This window comes from Somniosus microcephalus, chromosome 9 (assembly GCF_052327205.1).
Source record: "Somniosus microcephalus isolate GS21.2 chromosome 9, FLI_Smic_1.0, whole genome shotgun sequence".
Lineage (NCBI taxonomy): Eukaryota > Metazoa > Chordata > Chondrichthyes > Squaliformes > Somniosidae > Somniosus > Somniosus microcephalus.
Genome location: NC_140995.1, coordinates 92,116,332 through 92,138,576, shown reverse-complemented (window position 1 = coordinate 92,138,576; position 22,245 = coordinate 92,116,332). Strand labels below are relative to the sequence as shown.

The 22,245-nt window shown below is 48.0% G+C and overlaps 1 protein-coding gene across 3 annotated transcripts in view; it reads right to left on the bottom strand.

Moving 5' to 3' along the window:
• Positions 1-22,245, bottom strand: part of LOC147112523 (uncharacterized) — a 100,713-nt gene that overhangs the window by 5,810 nt on the left and 72,658 nt on the right. For all 3 annotated transcript variants that reach the window (XM_085996851.1, XM_085996852.1, XM_085996850.1), the window contains 4 exons: positions 17,581-17,696; positions 16,106-16,222; positions 7,875-7,988; positions 4,740-4,890 (listed from right to left, as the gene is read on the bottom strand). In XM_085996851.1, coding sequence (XP_085852977.1) covers positions 4,740-4,890; positions 7,875-7,988; positions 16,106-16,222; positions 17,581-17,696 — 498 coding nt within the window. The remainder of the gene's footprint in view (positions 1-4,739; positions 4,891-7,874; positions 7,989-16,105; positions 16,223-17,580; positions 17,697-22,245) is intronic.

The window sequence follows — 22,245 nt, the reverse complement described above, 5'->3', positions numbered from 1 at the left end:
AACTATTTCAGATCGTTTGCCTTGCTGGCGGCAGCCCTCAGGCAAGTCCTGGGGCGGGGTGGGTCAGGGAGGCTAGGGGATGGCATGGCCCTATTTATACTATAGCTGTAAATTAGTGTTTGTTTGACATCACAGGACACTGTTTGAGCTAAAAATTGAATTTACTTGGAAGTTGAATAAAATGGAGTTCATTTCCCAATGGTGCTTTAAAACTATCCTTGAACCAAATGCATTTAAATGACACAGATCGAATTCAATTTGCTTGTTTCAAACAAAGTGATTTGATAATACAATCTGGTTCAAGCAAAGATGAGTATAAATGGTAAAGGATCAAATTCAATTTCTCAGTTTATCTGTGTAAAAAGTTAGATTGTTCCAACAATTTATATTTCAAGTTATATAAAATTGAGCTCACCAGTGTCCACCTAACTTGTATGGGTCATAAGCACAATCAACAGTGGTACTATTATTATTTAATTAGCAGTTACACTGTTAGTTTACCACACCAATTATATGATGATATTTTTCAGGTATTCTGGAATCTTCATTTGCTAATTCACAATCTCCTGTACTTACACAATATCATCCAAACAAGGGAATAGACCAGGCATGGGAAGAGCTCAGGACCTTGAGGAAGTGGGTGGTGGAGTTGGGAGGAGGGGGGGTGGAGTTGGGAGGAGGGGGGGTGGAGTTGGGAGGAGGGGGGGTGGAGTTGGGAGGAGGGGGGATGGAGTTGGGAGGAGGGGGGGTGGAGTTGGGAGGAGGGGGGGTGGAGTTGGGAGGAGGGGGGGTGGAGTTGGGAGGAGGGGGGGGTTGGAGGAGGGGGGGGTTGGAGGAGGGGGGGTTGGGGGCAGGGGTGGAGTTGGGAGGGGTGGGGGATGGGTGTGGGGGTGGAGTTGGGAGGGGTGGGGGCAGGGGGAGGGGTGGAGTTGGGAGGGGTGGGGTGGGGTGGGGAGGGGGTGGAGTTGGGAGGGGTGGGGTTGGGAGGGTGGGGTTGGGAGGGGCAGGGGGAGGGGTGGAGTTGGGAGGGGCAGGGGGCAGGGTGGAGTTGGGAGGGGTGGGGGCAGGGGAAGGGTGGAATTGGGAGGGGTGGGGGCAGGGGGAGGGGTGGAGTTGGGAGGGGTGGGGTTGGGAGGGGTGGGGGCAGGGGGAGGGGTGGGGTTGGGGCAGGGGGAGGGGTGGAGTTGGGAGGGGTGGGGGCAGGGGCAGGGTGGAGTTGGGAGGGGTGGAGGCAGGGGAAGGGTGGAATTGGGAGGGGTGGGGGCAGGGGGAGGGGTGGAGTTGGGAGGGGTGGGGGCAGGGGGAGGGGTGGGGTTGGGGCAGGGGGAGGGGTGGAGTTGGGAGGGGTGGGGGCGGGGGAAGGGGTGGAGCTGGGAGGGGTGGGGTTGGGAGGGGTGGGGGCAGGGATGGAGTTGGGAGGGGTGGGGGCAGGGGGAGGGGTGGAGTTGGAAGGGGTGGGGGCGGGGGAAGGGTGGAGTTGGAAGGGGTGGGGGCAGGGGGAGGGGTGGAGTTGGAAAGGGGAGGGGTGAGTGGAGTTGGGCGGGGGAAGTTCAGGACTTGAAGCTGGAGGCTGCAGAGAATCAAATTTTGGAGCTGGAGTTGGAAACCACAAAGAAGAAAGGTTAAGATCTAGAGCAAAAGTCCAATGGGAGAAAAAGTTGGAACCCAGAGCTCAAGACTGCAAGAAGATTTTAGGGCCAGAAATTGCAGAAGAAATTCAAGAAATGACAAAAAATTAATTATGTAATTGTTATAGTGCTGCTTATCGGCAAGGAGGAACATTGGGGTTGAAGACATAGATTTTCAACAATCAGACTGCAGTCACACTTAGGCCTAGAAATTTGGTGGGCTGCGCCACCAGTTAGCGCCTAAAGAGGGCACTCAGTGGCTTTAGCGCCACTGGCCACGCCTCCCGCGAAATTTAGCGGGGCGCTAATGGTGGCGTTAGCCTGTAGCGCTGCGCCGCCACCGATGACGTCATCGGTGTGCGCAGCACCCCGCTACCGCCCCGAACGTGATATTGGGTCGTGCCCCCCCACCCCCCGTAGCGCCGGTCGCAAATCGCGACCGGTTCAGGGGGGCTTACCTGTGGCGGTAGTGGCGCAAATTAAAGGGGAGGTGCGGGGCGGCCATTTTTTTCGGTTGCCTCCTGCCAGCACCTCCTCGCGCCGCCCTCCCCGGCCTCCTGATCCCCCCCCCCCCCGGGCAGTGCCGGCTGTGTCCCGAGAGCCCGGCACCTCTCCTCGGTGCCGGGCTCTTTTGCCGGCACTCGCGATCAGAGATCGCGCTGGTGCAGGCCCCTCCCCTTTAAGAAGGGAAGGCCTGCAGTACCGCAGCGCGCCGTGCCGCAGTGTGTGGCGCTGCGGCACGTGTTGCGCTGCGATATTCAGTTTCAGCGCCCCGCTTCCGTTTGGGGCGCTCAAACTGAATATCCCGCTGGCGTTCCCGGCTCCTTCTGGGGCGGGACTTCCGGCGTCCAGGCGAGCTTACCGAATTTTTAGGCCTTAGTCTGCTTATATTAAAGCTAGAATGTTCCCTTTCCACTTCCCCAAACTCTGTAAACAACAGGCCCTGGGAAGTCTGAGGAGTTTGAGTACGTCATACAATCATTTGTGTGTCCAGTACTCTGCTATCTTTTAAATAAAATGACTGTAATCAAATCCTGTTTTGTGTACTTATTGGAAAAGGTTAAAGTAATGCTTATAGCCTGAAGTCTGGAAGATATGCAGGTTTAATACCAATTGTGTATAACAGAAATAGTGAAGGAAATTGTTTTCTTCATAAATTGTCAACTCTGCAGAATGGACCATATTGTAATAGAAGTTCTCTAAAGTTGTTAGTAAAACTGCTTACTAGATTAATGATTTGAGGAACTAGTAGTGCAGTACTGCACATTTGGAAAGCATTAACACTGCAACTGCAGTGATACTGCAACCAGTAATTGAGAACCAAGCGGCTGAATATTTTGAGTGAAATTGGTTATTTTTGTTTGGATAAAAGGTCAATCTATGGAACAGACTCCCGAGGGAGACGGTTGAAGCAGTTTCATTCAGATGCAAATAAGATAGATTTCATTAGAAAATAACATTTTGGTATACAGTATGACGTAATAAAGACTCACTACGCACTTGGTTGTACATAAAGCAAGGCCTTAATCGACTTGTAACAAAACATGGAGGTCTAGTTAGTAGTCACTAGCTTCCTGTTTCCAGATTGTCTCTGGCCAAGGTGGGCCCACGCCCGAGTATTTATACTTCTCGGACGGCGCCCTCAGCTGGCTGTTCAGTAGTACTTCCTGAGTTACTTCTTGTAGAAGTTGCGATTTATAACACAGTATATGAATAGTTTGAGACCTGACATGTGGTAAGTATAGCATGCTTGGGAGGAACAGGTGACTTTGGACCTGTGGTTCCCAAAGCTTTCCACCACTGGGGTTTTCCTCGCGTCATGTCTGGGTCTGCTGTACACTAATTGATGGAGATTGATTGTTATGATTAGTCAACAACTCCATTATTGTTGTATCATGCAACTACAAGGATGGTAGAAGGTGAACTAGATGCACCGTGGTCCTTTTTCATCCAGCAATTCCTATGTTCCTAGCTATAAAAGAGGATTCTGGGGTTCTGATGGTTGCCACAATTGATGCCTCAGGTGTAGTTGCATTTGATGCCCCCCTCATAAAGTTGTCTTCCTTATTTAAATTGTGCAAAATTCTAGGAGCCCCCAAAGAAACTTCCAGCCTCAGCTTTGTTTACTGCAACTGCAATTGCGGCAGCAAGCAACAATAGTGAGGTAAAGTCCTGTGTTAAAATAAAATCTCAATATGCAAAAATGGTGCCCTCCACAGCAACAGAACTAACACAGGGAGCAAAGCCAGTTGACATCAATGCTTCTTCTAAGTTTAGTATCAACTACTCCAAAACAAATCTAGCTTTAAGAATCCAACTTCAGCAGCCCTGGCCAGTGAATTATATGGGTGAGGTGAGTACCGGGGGCGGAGTTCACAGGAAAGGGTGAAATTCAGCGTGGGACGCGACTGCCATAATTATATTAAAATGAGACTTGAGCTGGCCACCATGGAGCCTTCCTTAGCCTGCAGATTTTCTTTGCCACAAATGGTGGTAGATCACCAGCGGAGCCTTGCAAAATCGGAGCTACTGATTTGAGGTATTTCTTTATCCTCTCATCCAATTTAAAAATGCTTTACTCCTCCATTTTGATTCCCAAGTGCCATCCAAGAGCATAGGCAGACGACCTGCTCCCAGATCTCTGGCACTTCATTACCATCTGCTATGAGGTTCAAGAGATTTTCTCAGGATTACTTGCCATCTGATTTTTTTTCCTTTCTTCCTCCCTTGCACCTCATTTTTCCTGTGCATGGAGAGGCATTGCCGAGCTAAGGAACTTCTCACTTGTAGCACTGTGGGTATGAACCCACTTTCTACCAGATGCTAGCACTAGCTGACGTAATGCCAATGTACAGCATTGCCCCGAAACAGTTGAGCACTTTTAACAAATAAATACTTGCAATTATTAAAACCTCAAATTCTACAAAACAGTAAAATTCAAATGAAATAAAAGTATGTTAAATATATTTTTTAAAGTGTTTCATTCACATCCCTGTGGACACTTGTAAGATTGTGGCTCAGCTGTTGGTTTTTCATATTACAGTATTGTTTATGAAAAACTGGAAGAGTCCTAGAAGAAAATCTGTTCCTACTTTAAATCACATGGCTTACTTTTACTGGATGATGTGCTGGCCCCTGTATTCCATGGTTCAGTAAGAGCAATCTCTGTCAAACACTGTTCCACTCCAATTCCTGATCTTTCTAATACCATTCCCTTTGGATCCTCATCCATCGGAATCTTCTTTTGAGAATCATCTCTGAGCTTTCATGTAAAACAAAACAATGTGATACATTTTACAACAACAACTTGCATTTATATAGTACCTTTAACGTAGAAAGACGTCTCAAGGTGCTTCGCAGGAGCGTTATCCAGCAAAATGTGACACTGAGCCACATAAAGTGATATTAGGACAGGTCAGAGGTAGGTTTTAAGGAGCGACATAAAGGAGGAAAGAGAGGTAGAGAGGCAGAATGGTTTAGGGAGGGAATTCCAGAGCTTACGGCTGAAGGCACGGCCCCCAATGGTGGAACCAAGGAAATAGGGGATGTGCAATAGACCAGAATAGGAGGAGTTCAGAGATCTCGGAGGGTTGTAAGGCTGGAGGAGGTTACAGAAATAGAGAGAGGGGAGGCCATGGAGGGATTTGAACACAAGGATGAACATTTTAAACTCAAGGCGTTGCTGGACCGGGAGCCAAGGTAGGTCAGCGAACACAGGGGCAATGGGTGAACGGGACTTGGTGAGAGTTAGACTATGTGCAGCAGAGTTTTGGATGAGCTGAGGTTTATGGAGGGTGAAAGGTGGGAGGCTGGCCAAGAGAACCGATGGACTGAGGCAAGGGCGCAACTGGGCGATATTACGGAGGCAGTCTTGATGATGGAAAGGATATGGGGTTGGAAGCTCAGCTCAAGGTAAAACAGGACACCAAGGTTGCGAACAGTCTGGTTCAGCCTCAGGCAATGGCCAGGGAGGGAGATGGAGTTGGTGGCTAGGAAATTGAGTTTGTGGTGGGGGCCGAAGACAATGGCTTTGGACTTCCCAATATTTAATTTAAGTCATCCTCGGTTCTGAGGGACTGCCTAAGAAGATTTAATTGAAGGAAATTTCTGCTCATCCAATACTGGATGTCGGGCAAGCAGTGTGACAAATCAGAGGCAGTGATTTTAATAGAGCATGAAAACATTAATGTGCTTCCAATAACATTTGAATCTTTCACATGATAAATCGTTCAAGGATCATGAACCATTTTCTCCCAATCTCTCCTGAGATTTTCCATGAGCCCAGACACCCCAATAGCCATTCTTCATGTGTTTGTTAAGTCAGTGATTGGAAGGAGATCACAGCTGAGCCTGATCCTCAGCTGAGGTCTAGACCGACAGGCATATGTGCACTCATGCATTTCACTCACTTTCTAGTTAGGCTCACTAGTTTCTATTCAGGAGAGGGAACCATGGCTGACTTATCCACTCTGTAGCCCAGGGGCACTGAGCCCAATTGCAACACTCTTACTGCATCCTGGCTGTGATCAGATTATTCCGCACAGACAAGGGCTTGAATGTGACTGTTCCTGGTCTGTATGGCTCAATAGCACGCTAGGTGAGTCATCATGGACCTTGCAAGGGTATTTTAGTGGTATTATTACCACTGCATGGTCTGGATTTAATACAGCAACAACTATCAACAAACTGAAAATACTAATTCAGACAATTAATGGGGAGGATGCTATTAACATTGGCTAGTTTGAAATTTTTCCATATATTAAATCTATTACTTTACTAGCATGATATGTCACAATCTGCCCATATTTTATTTATGCTGATAGTCTTAAATCAATACCCTATTTTAATTTTAACACATTTGATGCAGGCACTGTTGATTCACTCTGAATGGATAGCTAGCATAGGCTGGATGGTCTTCTTCATTCGTATCTGTCTTGTGATCGTGCAATTATAATTTGTCTTGAAGTAATATAAACGTGGGCCAGAAATCCTCAGATGGCAGAAGTACAGTGGAGCGGGCACGATGGCCTGGTGGAGTCTCTGGGGTCAAGGGGAGGTCACATTATTTGCATGAAAGTGGCAGGTACCTATGTCACTGTGGTAATATCTTCGATACCTGCTAGGGATGGGGGAGGGGGGTGGGGTGGTTGGAAATGTGCCCCCACCGCAAAGAAGGGGGCCAAAAAAGTATTTCTGCCACCATTTTAGGTGGGTCCAGGCCTGAAGACCCCACTTCAAACACTACACAGGCTGGGTTCATCCCAGCATGAGAATGCCATCTGCCTGGCCTGCCCTCTGACATCACGGGACATGTTTGGGGCAGACTGAGGTGCCACCCCAAGCAGGCCCCGATGGAAGCCTGGGGCCTGGCATATCTAGGATTTCCCTGCAACCATATGCACTCCCAGTCAACTTATACTGAGAGTGCCACCGACTCCATTTTCATGGTTGGGCCTCATTTGAACATGATTGGTGAGCTTCAGGAAATCCAGCGGCTCCTCAGTGGAGCGCAGCTAGAAGTTACCACTTAAAGTGGTGAGGGAATCCCGGGGGGAAGGCACGGGGGCTAGCTGTGAGCTAGAAGGTATTTGTGGGGGCCAGGAGTTCTTTAAATTTTCTGTTTGATAAACATTTTTTCAGTGCGAACAGGGCACTAGGCAGATGAAAATCACTCCCATGGTCTCGATTCTGGTGACAAAGAAAGCCAGGAACTCCTCACACTTGTTATTAGAGGTGAGGGCGGAGGGACGAAGGGAGAGGAGTTTAAGGAGACAAAGGAGCCTGGGGTTATCTTTGCTCTCCAGAATGATCCTAGAGTATTGGGCAGCTTCGGCAGAGGAAAGTGAGGTCCAGTAGAGTTTGGTGTGGCGATAACAGAATGGAGCTACAGCCAAAGTGCCTTTATGACTGCAAGAATGAATTTAGGGCCCAGGATTGTTATTGAGAAAATATTATGTAGACACTGTCAGTGCGAGTCTACAGTACCCTCCACTGCTACACAAAGCTAATTTGGTTTTGTCAAAGTTTTAAGAGTAACAATCTCTTCTCCTCTGTCCATCTGAGTGAATCGTTTTGAAACTGTATCTTTGTCCTAAGAGTTTTTGAAACCAAAGGTTTCAAACTTTACAATGCTTCTTATTAACAGGGCAGAATACAGAAATAACTACTGTCATGTCAAAGACAATACAAAGTATTGCACTACCTCTGCGATCATCTGAAAGATCCACGGACATAAAAATACCATACCGTATTTATTTCAGAACCCGTTAAAATGAAATGGACCTCAGAAGAGCCAGTAATAACCGGATGGGTTTTTCCAAGTTCAGCTTGTGATTGAGTACTGGATTTTTCCAGTGTCACCTAGAATTAAAAGATCAATTTTGTTTTATTTAATCTTCACTTTATTAATAATTGAGTCTAACACTTGTAACAACTTTTAGTATTTTTAATCATGTATTCCTTTTCTTTTGTAGTCATTTTTCTTTCATCTTTTTCTGTGAAAAATATTTGAATAATAACCTCACTAATAATTTATAGCAATGGTCATAATTATCATGTTTTATTCCTGCTTTTATTAACCCTTTGAGCAATGAATGGTGAATCAGAGGGGAGATGAGAATGTCTTTACGCAGCAAGTTGTTATGGTCTGGAATGCACTGCCTGAAAGGGTGGCGGAAGCAGATTCAATAGTAACTTTCAAAAGAGAATTGGATACATACTTGAAAAAGAAAAACTTGCAGGGCTATGGGGAAAGAGCAAGGGAGTGGGACTAATTGGAGAGCTCTTTCAAAGAGCCGGCACAGGCACAATGGGCCAAACGGCCTCCCTCTGGGTTCTATGATTCTATGTGGATGCCTTACATCGAAGGTTGTAGGAAAGCTGCTGAGGCTGGATTGAGACATTTTTTAACTGTTAGATCCACTGATGTCAGTGGTGGCGCTAAGAGGAAAGCTGAATGTTTGGACACTATGGGGTCGACAATGAGGTCCCGGTTCTGGGCTTTCCGTGCATTTCTGCAAAATTGAGCTGACCTTGTGGTAAGCTCATTTAAATATTTTAGTGGCATTCCCGGAGTACGTGACATGGCGGGGCCAGAAAAATGGGAGACAATGTCCCCATTGAAGAATTGGCTGTTGGAGGCCAGAGAAACACTGGAGGCAAGTAAGGCTGATTCTCAATAAAGGAAGGGCCATCTGGATAAAATAATTTTCACAACTCAACCGTGTAAAGAAATTCCTCCTAAATTCTTTATTTGACCGCTTAATGGCTGTTGTATATTTATGCCCCCATGTTAACATTGTCAGTGAATGGGTTAAAATCAATCTGTAGTTGGTATAAAGAGTACATGAACTGTTCTCATGCTGGGCACATGATGAAAAAGTAGTGAGACTAGATAAAGTTCGAAAAACTGGAGCATGATACAGCAGCTAGCAGTTTCGTGTCAATCAGGCCATGTAACATACTGCAGAACTAGACAGAAGTGGTTTATGTCAGGCTTAGACAATGGATAGCACATGGTGGTAGGGATACATTAAATCCTGTGACCAAAGTAGGTGTGTTTTAGTGAAAGATATAAATATGGGATGGAGCTGTGCATTCTTTGTTATTCAAGGCTAAGAAACACCTTGGATAGGAGCAGCTCTTATTCTCTGATGGGTATCTTGTGAGTATTTAGATGTATTACTTACTTGTAATAATATTTTAATGTTCAATAAATCTCTAAAGTTAATCTATCTCTAGTGTTCAAGACTTACCATTCTGGACTACAGTATATTGAAAGTCCGAATAGTTCTGGATTCATTTGAAAGCTAATAGGTATGTGGATTGTTCTTATATAATCTAATGACATTTGCATAACACCGTGTCACATTGAAAGATCTTAAAGGAATTGCATAAGAAATTAGTTATAGGATTGGTTTTGCAAATTATTCAATTGTTTCCCTGTTGTTTTCAAACAGATGATACTGACACAGAATAAAGAGAAAAATGATTACATTGCCCAGTACTATTCTTCCTCACCTGAATGAGCAGAAAATTCATCCAAAAATGTTATAGAATCATAGAAATTTACAGCACAGAAGGAGGCCATTTGGCCCATCTTGTCCGTGACGGCCGACAAAGAGCTAGCCACCCTAATCCCACTTTCCAGCACTTGGTCTGTTGCCTTGTAGGTTACGGCACTTCAAGTGCACATCCAAGTACTTTTTAAATGTGATGAGGGACTCTGCCTCTACCACCCTTTCAGGCAGTGAGTTCCAGACCCCCACCACCCTCTGGGTGAAAACATTTCTCCTCAAATCCCCTCTAAACCTCTGACCAATTACTTTAAATCTCTGCCCCCTGGTTATTGACTCTTCTGCTAAGGGAAATAGGTCCTTCCTATCCACTCTATCTAGACCCCTCATAATTTTATACACCTCAATTAGGTCTCCCCTCAGCCTCCTCTGTTCCAATGAAAACAACCCTAGCCTATCCAATCTTTCCTCATAGCTGAAATTCCCCAGCCCAGGCAACATCCTCATAAATCTCCTCTGCACCCTCTCTAGTGCAATCACATCCTTCCTGTAATGTGGTGACCAGAACTGTACACAGTATTCTAGCTGCGGCCTAACTAGTGTTTTATACAGTTCAAGCATAACCTCCCTGCTCTTATATTCTATGCCTCAGCTAATAAAGGTTAGTATCCCATATGCCTTCTTAACCACCTTATCTACCTGTCCTGCTAACTTCAGGGATCTGTGGACATGCACTCCAAGGTCCCTCTGATCTTCTGCACTTCTCAGTGTCCTACCATTTATAGTGTATTCCCTTGCCTTGTTAGCCCTCTCCAAATGCATTACCTCTCACTTTTCCAGACTGAATTCCATTTGCCACTGTTCTGCCCACCGTACCAGTCCATTGATATCTTCCTGCAGTCTGCAGCTTTCTTCTTCATTATCAACCACACGGCCAATTTTTGTATCAACACCCTTCAACCATTACCATTTGTTTCCTGCCTCTGAGCCAATTTTGGATCCAACTTGCCACTTTGCCTTGGATCCCATGGGCTTTTACTTTTGTGACCAGTCTGCCATGCGGGACCTTATCAAAAGGCTTGCTAAAATCCATATAGACTACATCAAACGCACTACCCTCATCGACCCTCCTTGTTACCTCCTGTTGAAAAGATAAAAATCCCTCTCAGTGTCTGTTCCCTCTCCCCCCTTGCCTGGTGCCTTGAGTATTTTGCTCTGTTAAAGACGCTAAATAAGTAGTGTTTATTGGTGTTAGTATAACAAAGATCAAGATGTTTCTCAAATTCTCAAAAAAATGCTTCATTTCTGACTTACTTGAAGGCTGATCTGTTGTGTATTTTGAATGTGTATTAGAATTGTCCCACATGGGATACCGTAGTGGTGATTTGCAATGCACTATGGGAAATGTAGTGCATTGAGTGAAGCACATTGTAAATAAAATGGCCGTTAACTAAACTCTCCACCCCGGAGTCCTTCTTAATTGTTATATAGGTAAGGGTATAAAACCCCTTGAGACACAACATAACTGGCGACGAGGACGACGGACTTGTGCATCACTTTGCACTGGAATCGGCGATGTTTAAAGTAAGAAGTTCCTGTCTTTTCTTAATGGCGCGCCCGCAGTTTAGTGCTGATGCAATCGCCTTGTAAAGGTGGCGGTTCGTGTGTTACACAAATAAGAAGGGGGAGAGTAACGATACAGTGAAACGAAGTGGAGGAAAAGGACTGTAAAAATAAAAAAAGTGGAGGAAAAGGACTGTAAAGAAAAAAAAAACAAAATGGCTATGCTAACCGGAGCATTTGGACCATTTGATGAAATGGCGGAGCAATGGAGTGCTTATACAGAGCGTTTCGGATTTTTCGTGACTGCAAATGGCATTAAAGATGACGTGAAAGTGGCGACGTTCCTCAGTGTGATCGGAGCAAAAACATTTGGCTTGTTATGGAGTTTGATGCATCCGGATAAGCCCGGCGCTAAGACATATGACCAGATTGTGGAAGTTTTGGAAACACATTTCGCACCCAAGCCGCTGCTGATTGCCGAGAGGTTCAGGTTTCACAAACGAAACCAAGGGGAGGGTGAGTCCATAGCCAAATATGTTGCAGTGCTAAAGAAGCTAACTGAGCATTGTGAGTTTGGTGAAACTCTAAATGACACTGTCCGTGATAGGTTTGTGTGTGGATTAAGATGTGAAGCAACACAGAAGCGCTTGCTCACGACTGACAAACTGACGCTTAAATCAGCAGTGGAGCTCGCTGTGTCTATGGAGTTAGCAGCTAAAGATGCACAGCTGTTGGGGGCTGCAACAAGAGTGCACAGGGTAGCAGCTACACCGGATAAGCATGCAAGGGGCGCCAGAGAGTGTTACAGATGTGGAAGGTCAGGTCATCAGCCATCTGACTGCTGGTGTAAAGACCTGACTTGTCGGAAATGTGAAAAGAAAGGACACATTGAACGTGTGTGTAAAGGGCAAAGCAAACAATCCTACACAGAGACACACAAAAACAAACAAGGAAACACATCCAACTGGTGTTCTAAAAAGAAAAACCTACACATGGTGAAACAAGAACAGGAAGACAGTGACACAGACTCTGATGGGGAGCTGAATCTCCATGTGTTAACGGTGAATGGAGGCTCATCAGGCTATGGAGTCACTCCACTACTAGAGGGAATACCGGTCAAAATGGAGCTGGATACGGGGGCCGCTGTCTCCTTGATTTCAGAGAAGCTATTCAAAGAAAAACTGAACCACCTATCACTGACGCCGGCCAAGCTCATCTTAAAAACCTACACTGGGGAAACAGTCCCAATGCTGGGTAAGACGGAGGTCAAGGTGGAGCTTAATGGACAAACCGTGATGCTGCCAGTTTACGTGGTCCAAGGGTGACTATCCATCCCTGATGGGCAGGCCATGGTTGGAGAAAATTCATCTGGATTGGAAAAAAGTGAATGCGGTGTCAGTCGAAGAGGCGGGGCTAGCGGCAGTGTTGACAAAGCATGCGGCTGTCTTTGACGGAGAATTGGGGAGTATGAAGGGGATTATGGTCAAACATAAGGTGAAGCCTGACAGCCAGCCACGATTCCTGAAGGCCAGGAACGTTCCCTACGCCCTCAGGCCAAAGGTGGAGGCTGACCTGGAGCGCATGGTCAAGATAGGGGTCCTGGTGCTGGTTTCGCACAGTGAGTTGGCCACGCCCATGGTACCAGTGATGAAGAGTGACGGTGCGGTTCGCTTATGTGGAGATTTCAAAGTAACAGTGAATCCTGTGCTCTCAGCTGAACAGTACCCCCTCCCCATCATTGAAGATCTTTTCGCGGGTCTAGCAGGCGGTCAGAAGTTTAGCAAGATTGATCTATGCCAAGCCTACTTGCAGATGCATGTAGAAGAGGACTCACAGAAGTACCTCACCATCACCACCCACAAAGGCCTCTACAGGTACTGCCGCCTACCCTTTGGTATAACGTCAGCACCAGCATTGTTTCAGCGGGCTATGGACCAGATCTTAAGCGGCATTCCAGGGGTATAATGTTATCTCGACAATATCCTTGTCACAGGAAAGGACGACAACGAGCATCTGCTGAACCTGACGAAGACACTGGGAAGACTTGAAGCACGGTGGCATAGTGGTTAGCACTGTTGCCTCACAGCGCCAGGGACCCGGGTTCGAATCCGGCCTCGGGTGACTGTCTGTGTGGAGTTTGCACATTCTCCCCGTGTTTGCGTGGGTTTCCTCCGGGTGCTCCGGTTTCCTCCCACAGTCCAAAGATGTGCGGGTTAGGTTGATTGGCTATGATAAATTGACCCTTAGTATTAGGGGGATTAAATACGTGGGGTTACGGGGATAGGGTGGGATATGTGTTGGTGTAGGGGTTATAGGGATCGGGTGGGATATGTGTCGGTGCAGGCTCGATGGGCCGAAATGGCCTCTATCTGCACTGTGGGGTTTCTGTGATTCTGTGAATATGGCTTATGTGTTCGCAAGGACAAATGCGAATTTTTCAAGCCATCAGTGGAGTACCTAGGCCATGTCATCGACGTGGACGGCCTACACTCAGCACCGTCGAAAGTGAAAGCCATTGCCGACGCTCCTGCACCTACAAATGTCGGCCAGCTGCGGTCATTCTTAGGTCTCCTGAACTATTACGGAAAGTTTATTCCACAGCTGGCATCACTGTTGAAGCCATTACATGAGTTGCTGTGTCAGGGCAAGGCCTGGGCGTGAATGAAGGAGTGTGAAGCTGCATTCAAGAAAGCCAAAGCAGCTTTGACTGACCCCAGAGTGTTGATGCACTTTGACCCATCGTTGCAGATTCAGCTGGCCTGTGACGCGTCGCCTTATGGCGTCGGCGCGGTCGTGTCCCACATCTTTCCCTCAGGTGAAGAGAAGCCGATTGCATTCGCGTCAAGGTCCCTGAGCAAGGCGGAGGTGAAATACCCGCAGATCGAAAAAGAGGCTTTGGGCATAATCTTTGGAATCAAAAAGTTCCATCACTACTTGTTCGGAAGGAAATTCACCTTGCTGACGGATCATCGTCCTCTGACATCGATCTTTGGTCCACACACAGGAATACCCTCCCTGGCAGCGTGCAGGATGCAGCGCTGGGCGCTGATGTTAAGTGCTCACAATTACAACATCAAATACCGGAGGTCAGCAGCACATGGCAATGCGGACGGATTGTCAAGACTTCTGCTGCCTGTGCCCTCTGAAGGCTGTGAGCAGAAGATTTTCTACTTTGACATGGTGAGCAATGCCCCTGTCACGGCCCGGCAGGTCAAAAAAGAGACCAGAGTGGACCCTACGCTATCCAAGGTGCTGGATCGGGTGATGCGAGAAGACGGATCACGGGTGTCAGACGCACCACCTGAGCTCCTACCTTACCTGTCACGAGGGAAGGAGTTGTCTGTCACGTCAGGATGCCTCCTTTGGGGCATGCGAGTGATCATACCACCAAAGCTGCGGAAACATGTCCTCAACGAGCTGCACTCAGGACATTGTGGTATTGTCCGGATGAAGGAGCTGGCACGAAGCTACTTCTGGTGGCCCGGTCTGGATCATGAAATTGAAGTTGAAGCGAAATCATGCCCATCATACGAGACAACCAGGTATACGCCAAGAGCAGCGCCACTGCATCCATGGGAATGGCCGGCGACACCGTGGCAACGGATCCATCTGGACTTCGCGGGACCAGTGGAAGGAGCGATGTTCCTGGTCGTGGTGGACTCCCATTCCAAATGGCCGGAGGTTGCAGTAATGTCCACTACCACTACAGAGAAAACCATCGAGACTCTGAGAGAGATGTTCGGGCGATTTGGTCTGCTGGAGCAGATCGTAACCAACAATGGAACACAGTTCACATCCCAGGAGATGGAGGAGTTCCTCAACAGCAATGGAATCCAGCACACGTTCTCCGCGCCTTATCATCCATCCATGAATGGATTGGCGGAGAGATTTGTCAGAATGCTGAAACGCGCGTTGAAAGCGGCAAGAAGTGATGCACCTCTAAAGCAGCGCCTGAATGCTTTCTTGCTGAAATACCGAAACACGCCTCATGCTACGACTGGAGCATCTCCTGCTTATCTACTCATGGGAAGGCAGCTACGGACACGCCTTGACCTGCTGAGGCCAACGTCCACAGAAGCAGTGGTGCACGCCAATCAGCAGGATCAAGTCAGCAGACGAGCTCAGAGGTCCAAAGAACGACACTTTGTGGTGGGGGGCAAAGTCCTCGCGCGTAGCTGCACCACCCCGGAGCGGTGGGTCCCGGCTACGGTCATTCAAAAGACGGGCCCCGTTTCATACCGAGTCCGCACCGGAGACGACTGAACATGGAGACGGCATGTAGACCAGTTACTGCCAAGACAGTCGCCACAGGTAACCCAAGAAACAGAGGATCAAGGACCTGCTGGGGGCTCCAGCAGGGACTGGTCGTCCGACCCTGAGATGGCAGCACCATCCACTCTTGTGCCATCGAGGGAGGAAGCCACGCCTGCAGGGTCACGGGAGAGCCAGCCAGAGCCTGCTCCTGAGACTAGGCGTTACCCCCAAAGAGAAAGTCAGCCTCCAGAGCGCCTTAGTTACAGTTAGTGCTAACCGGTATGCATGGGGCAGAATAATCCCCAGGGTTAGCGGAGTGTAGAGGTAGTCTACCCTCTCTTCCAAAGTTATAGTCATTTTCAGTTATTCTGTTTTGTGGACATTCTATTTTAAGGGGGAGGAAATATGTTGTGTATTTTGAATGTGTATTAGAATTGTCCCACATGGGATACCGTAGTGGTGATTTGCAATGCACTATGGGAAATGTAGTGCATTGAGTGAAGCAGCACATTGTAAATAAAATGGCCGTTAACTAAACTCTCCACCCTGGAGTCCTTCTTAATTGTTATATAGGTAAGGGTATAAAACCCCTTGAGACACAACAGATCAAACTACTCATTTTAGGCTTTTACAAAGTGAACATACCTCTTCGCTTCCAACAGAATCTTCTGTTTGCTTGCCCTTCTTCTTTTTCTTTTTTCGTTTTGACTTCCCACTGCCAGCAGGGTTCACCTGAGATTTTTCTTCTTCCTCTTCAGACACCTAGACAATGGGAAAAAATGGCAACATAGGGAAGTCATTGGAGTTCCTTTTTAATCGCTGGTCTCTCACTCACATTAAATACATGGCATTTGGGACATTCTTCAATGTTAAAGCTGCTAAAGGTTAAAGAAACTAGGCTGGTACTTCAGCGCACTACTGAGGGAGCCCTGCACTGTTGGAGGTGCCATCTTTCAGATGAGATGTTAAATCGAGGCCCCAGCTACCCTCTCAGGTTGACGTAAGAGATACCATGGCACCTTTCGAAGAAGAGCAAGGGAGTTCTCCCTTTGTCCTGGCCAATATTTATCCCTCATCCAACATTACTAAAACAGAGTACGATAGCAAAATACTGCAGATGCTGGAAATCCGAAATAACAACAGAAAATGCTGGAAAAACTCAGCAGGCCAGGCAACATCCGTGGAGAGAAAATAGAGTCAACGTTTCAGGTGAACCCTTTGTCAAGACTAAAGAAGCACAGGAAATGAAATAGATTAAGAGGCCAGGCTGGGAGAGAACAAAAGAGAAGAGACATTAAGAGACCTGAGTTTTTCCAGCATTTTCTGTTGTTATTACTAAAACAGAGGCCTGAATCTTGACAGGGGCAGGGTGGGGGGGGCGAAGTTTCTGTCAGGAAACCCGGAAGTTCGGGTTTCCCCGCATGACGTGGAGTTTTGACTCCACAGCGTGCGTAGTTTAGGTTTGACAGGTTCTCCGCTCCGAGGTCAGCCTGATTAACAGGCTTGACTTCCAGTCAGGCGGGGAGCACTCCAGAGGAGGCTGCAGCTGCAGATAAAGTTTTAACATCTCACCGACCCCTACCCACCCGTTTTTGGGAGTTAAGATTCCGTCCAGATTATCTGGTCATTTATCTTACTACTGTTTGTGGGAACTTGCTGTGTCAAATTGGCTGCCATGTTTCCCTACGTTACAACAATGGTGACACTTCAAAGATACTTAATTGGCTTTAAAGAGCTTTGGGACTTCTGTGGTCATGAAAGCTGCTTTATAAAACCAAATTCTTTCTTTAAAAATGTACTGATGTCATCAACGCAAATTCCAGAGCTGTACTTTCATGACAGCCAATATTAAATTTGGTTAAAAATGACTTAGTCAGAAAGCTTACAGTAAATGAGACAAGTTAAATATTTTCAAAACATCAATCTGCACCATGCTATGCATAGCTCAGTCACATGCTGTGTGCTAGTTGATGTGAAGTATTCCACAACTGACTTCCAGTGTTAAAACTGAGTTGGAACACAAATCAAAAGAGCTACTATTGAGTTTTATTGTAGGACATTAAGAAGTCCTGAGTCTTTTCATTAGCAGTTCTGTTTAGGTAGTACCTTTTCATTATTACCTTCAGCTTCTCTTTCCTTACTTCCTGGGCTGTTACGGTTTCCTCTCCTGTCCAGTTGCCCCATTCCTCTGTCGGTGGGTTCCAATCTGAGTTAAGGTCAACTGCAAAGGGGTCATCTGTAAAACAAAGGCATATCATTTTAACATATTCATGAATTTTTCTGTAATTCACTATAAAAATGATCGGACAATATTGGAAGCCCTTCATAGGTTTCAACTTCGGGAAGTAACTATTTCACTAATGTTAAAATTAAGCACCCTCAATTATGTGAATTACTTCCTTAGGGTTTAGGCTTTGCCTCAGTGGGACGGGAAACTTGTTACTGCTCATTACCTGTCTGGCTGGGAAGGGTCAGATGGGGTTCTGTGGCCAATGCTCTATTTCTATTTGTTGTGATACCTTTTATTGTCTGTCATTCTTCAAGGTTTGACTGTTTAAATTTATTAGGCCTGCACTGGTTCCTCATAAATCCTAAACCCACTAATGATGGAGTAACGCGGAGAACAGGCCTGCCAAATCCAAAGTCAAAGCCAGTGGTTTTACCAGCATAAAAATAACATGCCAAACGGCAACAGTACATTGCTTACTGAAGATGAATCAGCATGGCTTTCCCAGCTGTAGTTTGTTTGAACATTTCTCCCCTAGTGTCATTCTCTCTTCTATGTGTGGTGTCAGACACTACTGTAGGTTGCTTTGATTGCGTAAAAAGGTTTAAACAACTGTTATCACATTCTTTCAAGCATCGCTATCACCTTCCATTTTTGGGGAAAAATTATGAATTTCCTCAGTCCTGCTCCTCCAATATTTTGTACAAGCCAGCATCCATAGAGCTCCTCAGCTACCAAACTAACATTCCTACAAATATATACATCACAAAATACACCATTCCAACAGCAACAGCAAACACACAAATACTGTGAAGATAGAAAACATCTAATACAAGGAAAACTCGGCAAAATGCATGCTAGAAAATAAGAACAGATGCCTCCTATTGAATTGAAAGCAATGATCTAAGGGTCCGATGAAGATGATTAAGAACCTTTAATCTTCGTTTTCATATCCCATGGCATCATCTGAAATCCTTTATTATATTATTATTGTCATAATTGACTGATAATTATTCTCCATTTCCCGTGTAACTGACTTTCCTGCTGCCAAATAATCAACAAAATAGGCATTCCACCACCACCACTCACCAAACTGGTGCTACCTTAAACAAACTGTCCTCTTTGAAGAAACACAAAGCAGACACTGGCTACTTCCAGACACTCACACTAACAGGTTAGTTATATGAATATGTCCTATATATCCTAGCACAGACTGTCCCTTTAGTTCCTTCCTCCCCTAACCCCTTTCCCTGCACCTGCTTAAAACCTGTTACATCTCCAACTTTTACCAGTCTGACGAAGGGTCACAGACCTGAAACGTTGGGGGGAATTTTATCAATGGGGGCGCGTTGGGGGCAGGACTGCTGGTTGTCGGGTTTCAGTCCCGCCCCCAATGACGTCCGGCCAACCCACGCTATTTTCCCTTGATTGACCTTGTTAAGCCCGCCCTGCAGGCTTAGCAGGCTAATTAAGGGAAAGCCGGTGACAGAACGTCAGCGTATGACGTTTCATCTAACACCGACAATCTCTGTTCTTTGGTGAGTCCTTGTACTCAAGACTCACCAAAGCTCTTTCATGAGCAGAAGGCAGATGGCTGTTGCATCGGAGAACGCAGCAGCCATTCTGTCATCTCTGCCGTGGAGATGAGGAGCCTCCGGATCCCCAAGGGTTGAAGCCTGCAGGAAGAAACAAAGGTAAGAAACTTTTTCTAACACTTTTCACTCACCTCACATACTTACCTCTCCACACTTGCACCCATCACTCACCTCCTCAGCGCACTTTCGATCCCCCTCACCCCCGCAGACCCACTGCTCGCCTCGCTGACCCTGGCGGGATTTCCCGACATCGGGGAGCCCGCACTTGGGTTGGTAAAATGGGGATAATCCTCTTAATAAGTGGCTGTAATCCCCTTCCTGCCTCTAGGAGACGAGTCCCTGCGCGAGTCGGTGACCCGCCTCCCGGAAAGATGGCACGGAAGCAGGTTGGGAGCGGGTTCGGTACCCGCTCCCAGTTTCTGCCATTTTCCTGGCAGTCCCGCCTCCCCAGGGCTGGCAAAATTCCCCCTGTTAACTCTGTTTCTCTCTCCATGGATGCTGCCTGGCCTGCTGAGTGTTTCCAGCATTTTCTGTTGTTATTTCTGATTTCCAGCATCCGCAGTATTTTGCTATTGTACATGAATATGTCGTTTGCTGACTTTCCATCTGCACAGTTTCCTGGCTTTCATAGAATCATAGAATAGTACAGCAAAGTAAGAGGCCATTCGGCCCATCAAGTCTGCACCAGCGCTTTCGAAGAGCAATCCAGTTAGTCCCACACCCTGCTCTTCCCCGTATCCCTGCAAATTTTTCTTCAAGTATTTATCCAATGAAAATGTTATATAATATGCTTCATGTTACTAAGGGGCTGAATTACTTTGTGATATGAACCCAGTGATTGTGCTGGGCTCACACCCGCCAGTTTCATCCAGTGATGACCATGCTGGAGTTTGCAGGAGGGCAACCAATTAGCATGAGGATGGCGGGCAGAAGCATCATTTCAGGTGCATCCCTGGTGCCCGCCTGTCCCGTGTGGCCAGAAACTGCAGTGCTGGTCCGCTACTGGGGAAAGGAGTTGCTCAGGGAAAGGTGCTATATAAATGCAATTTCTTTTACTCAATATTATCATTGGAGCAATTCATGAGCAAAGCAGAAGGAAGTAGAGGTCCTTAAAGCGGTGAACTTTGCGGCATAAAAATAGATCAGAACCTGCAAAATTACCCCAGAATATACTGATGCTGCATTCTAGCTGGATCCCTAGTTGCCACCATGATGATGCTAAAGTAGGTGGGTATTGAAATAAAGAAGTGGGAGTCAACATTCGGCCAGTAAATAGAAATGTTTTAGACCTGTTTATTTTTAAAGCATATGCTTTATTTTCGGGCGGCTACTACCCTGTTTTTAAGCGCAAACGAGGTGGTAATGAGACAAAAATCAGTTGCCTGATCAACAGTCCAATTTATATTATTACTAGCTGGAGTGCCCGGAGGTGCCGAGGCTTTTTCGAGGGTATGTTGTTGTTGGAAGAGAGAGAGAGAGCGACTGGGGGGAAGAGAGAGAGCGACTGGGGGGAAGAGAGAGAGCGACTGGGGGAGGGAGGTGGGGGGGAGGGAGGGAGGGGGGGAGAGGGAGGGGGGAGGGGAGAGAAGGGGGGAGCGGGGGAGAGAAAGGGGGGGAGGGGGGAGAGAAGGGGGGGAGGGGGCGAGAAGGGGGGGAGGGGGGGAGAGAAGGGGGGGAGGGGGGGAAGGAGAGAGAGACAGAGGGAAGGAGAGAGGGCGAGTGGCCCGCGGCCGCAAATGGAGCCAAGCCCCGGGAACAGGCGTGAGCCGCCTTGAGGCTGTGAGAGACGGCCACGCCCGGTTGCCGGGATAACCCTTCCCCCCCTTCCGAGCCCCCGTCCTTCCGAGCACCAGCCGCCCCGCCCCGCACTCCTGATAGCCCCGCTCTCCCAGGCCCGGCCGCCCCGCCCCGCACTCCCGAGAGCCCCGCTCTCCGAGCCCCGCCCCGCACTCCCGAGAACCCCACTCTCCGAGCCCCGGCAGCCCCGCTCTCCGAGCCCCGGCCGCCCCGCCCTCCCGAGAGCCCCGCTCTCCGAGCCCCGCCCCCCCGCCCGAGCCCGCTTCAAGATCGCCGAGCGGGGAAGAGAGACGGGCGCAACCGCCCAGGAGACCCCGTGCTCCCGCCTGAGTCAGTGGACGCGGGAGCGACGAGACGGGGTGGGGGGGAACCGAGGAGAGTGGGGGGGACCGAGGAGAGGGGGGGGGGACCGAGGAGAGGGGGGGTGACCGAAGGGGTGGGGGGGGGGGGGGGGGAGGGGGGTGGGAGGAGCTTGCCACAAAACAATTGCCTAGGGTCCAGCATGGCTGGCAACAGACGCCCAGGCTTCGAGGCCTACCTGCAAAAACGGGGAAAGGTAGGAAAATTAATGAGATTAGAAAGTAATTAACTTTTTTAAAAACAATATGGCCTAGAAATTCAGTTGCGTTTGCGCCCACTTATTGGCTATAAAGTGGTTTGCGCCTGAAGTTTTTTATCGCCCGAAATTCAGATGGACCCTAACATCGGCGTTAGCCGGTAGCGCCGCGCCGGCACCGATGACGTCATCGGTGTGCGCAGCGCCCCGGTTGCAATGCTATTCCGGCCCGATGGCCAAATTCAGTTGCGGCCGCCTCGCCCGTGGCAGCCGCAAACAGCGTTTGTGAAACGGGGTCTTGCAGCTCCGAAAGGCCGGCGCATAAAGGTGGAGCGGCGGCCGGCCGCTTTCCCAGCGGCCGCCTGCCCGCACCTCCCTCCCCGGACTCCTGCACCACCCCCCCGCGGCATTGATGTCTGAGTCCCGCGAGCCCGGCACTTCTCCGTGGTGCCGGGCTCATTTGCCGGGGGAATCCACCGGCGATCTGACGGCTGCAGGCAGCTCCTCCTTAAGAGGAGGAGGAGGCCTGCAGTACCCCAGCCTGCCGCACCGCATCGGGTGCCGCAGCGGCAGCTGGACGCCTGAAAGTGACATTCATCGCCCCTAGCGA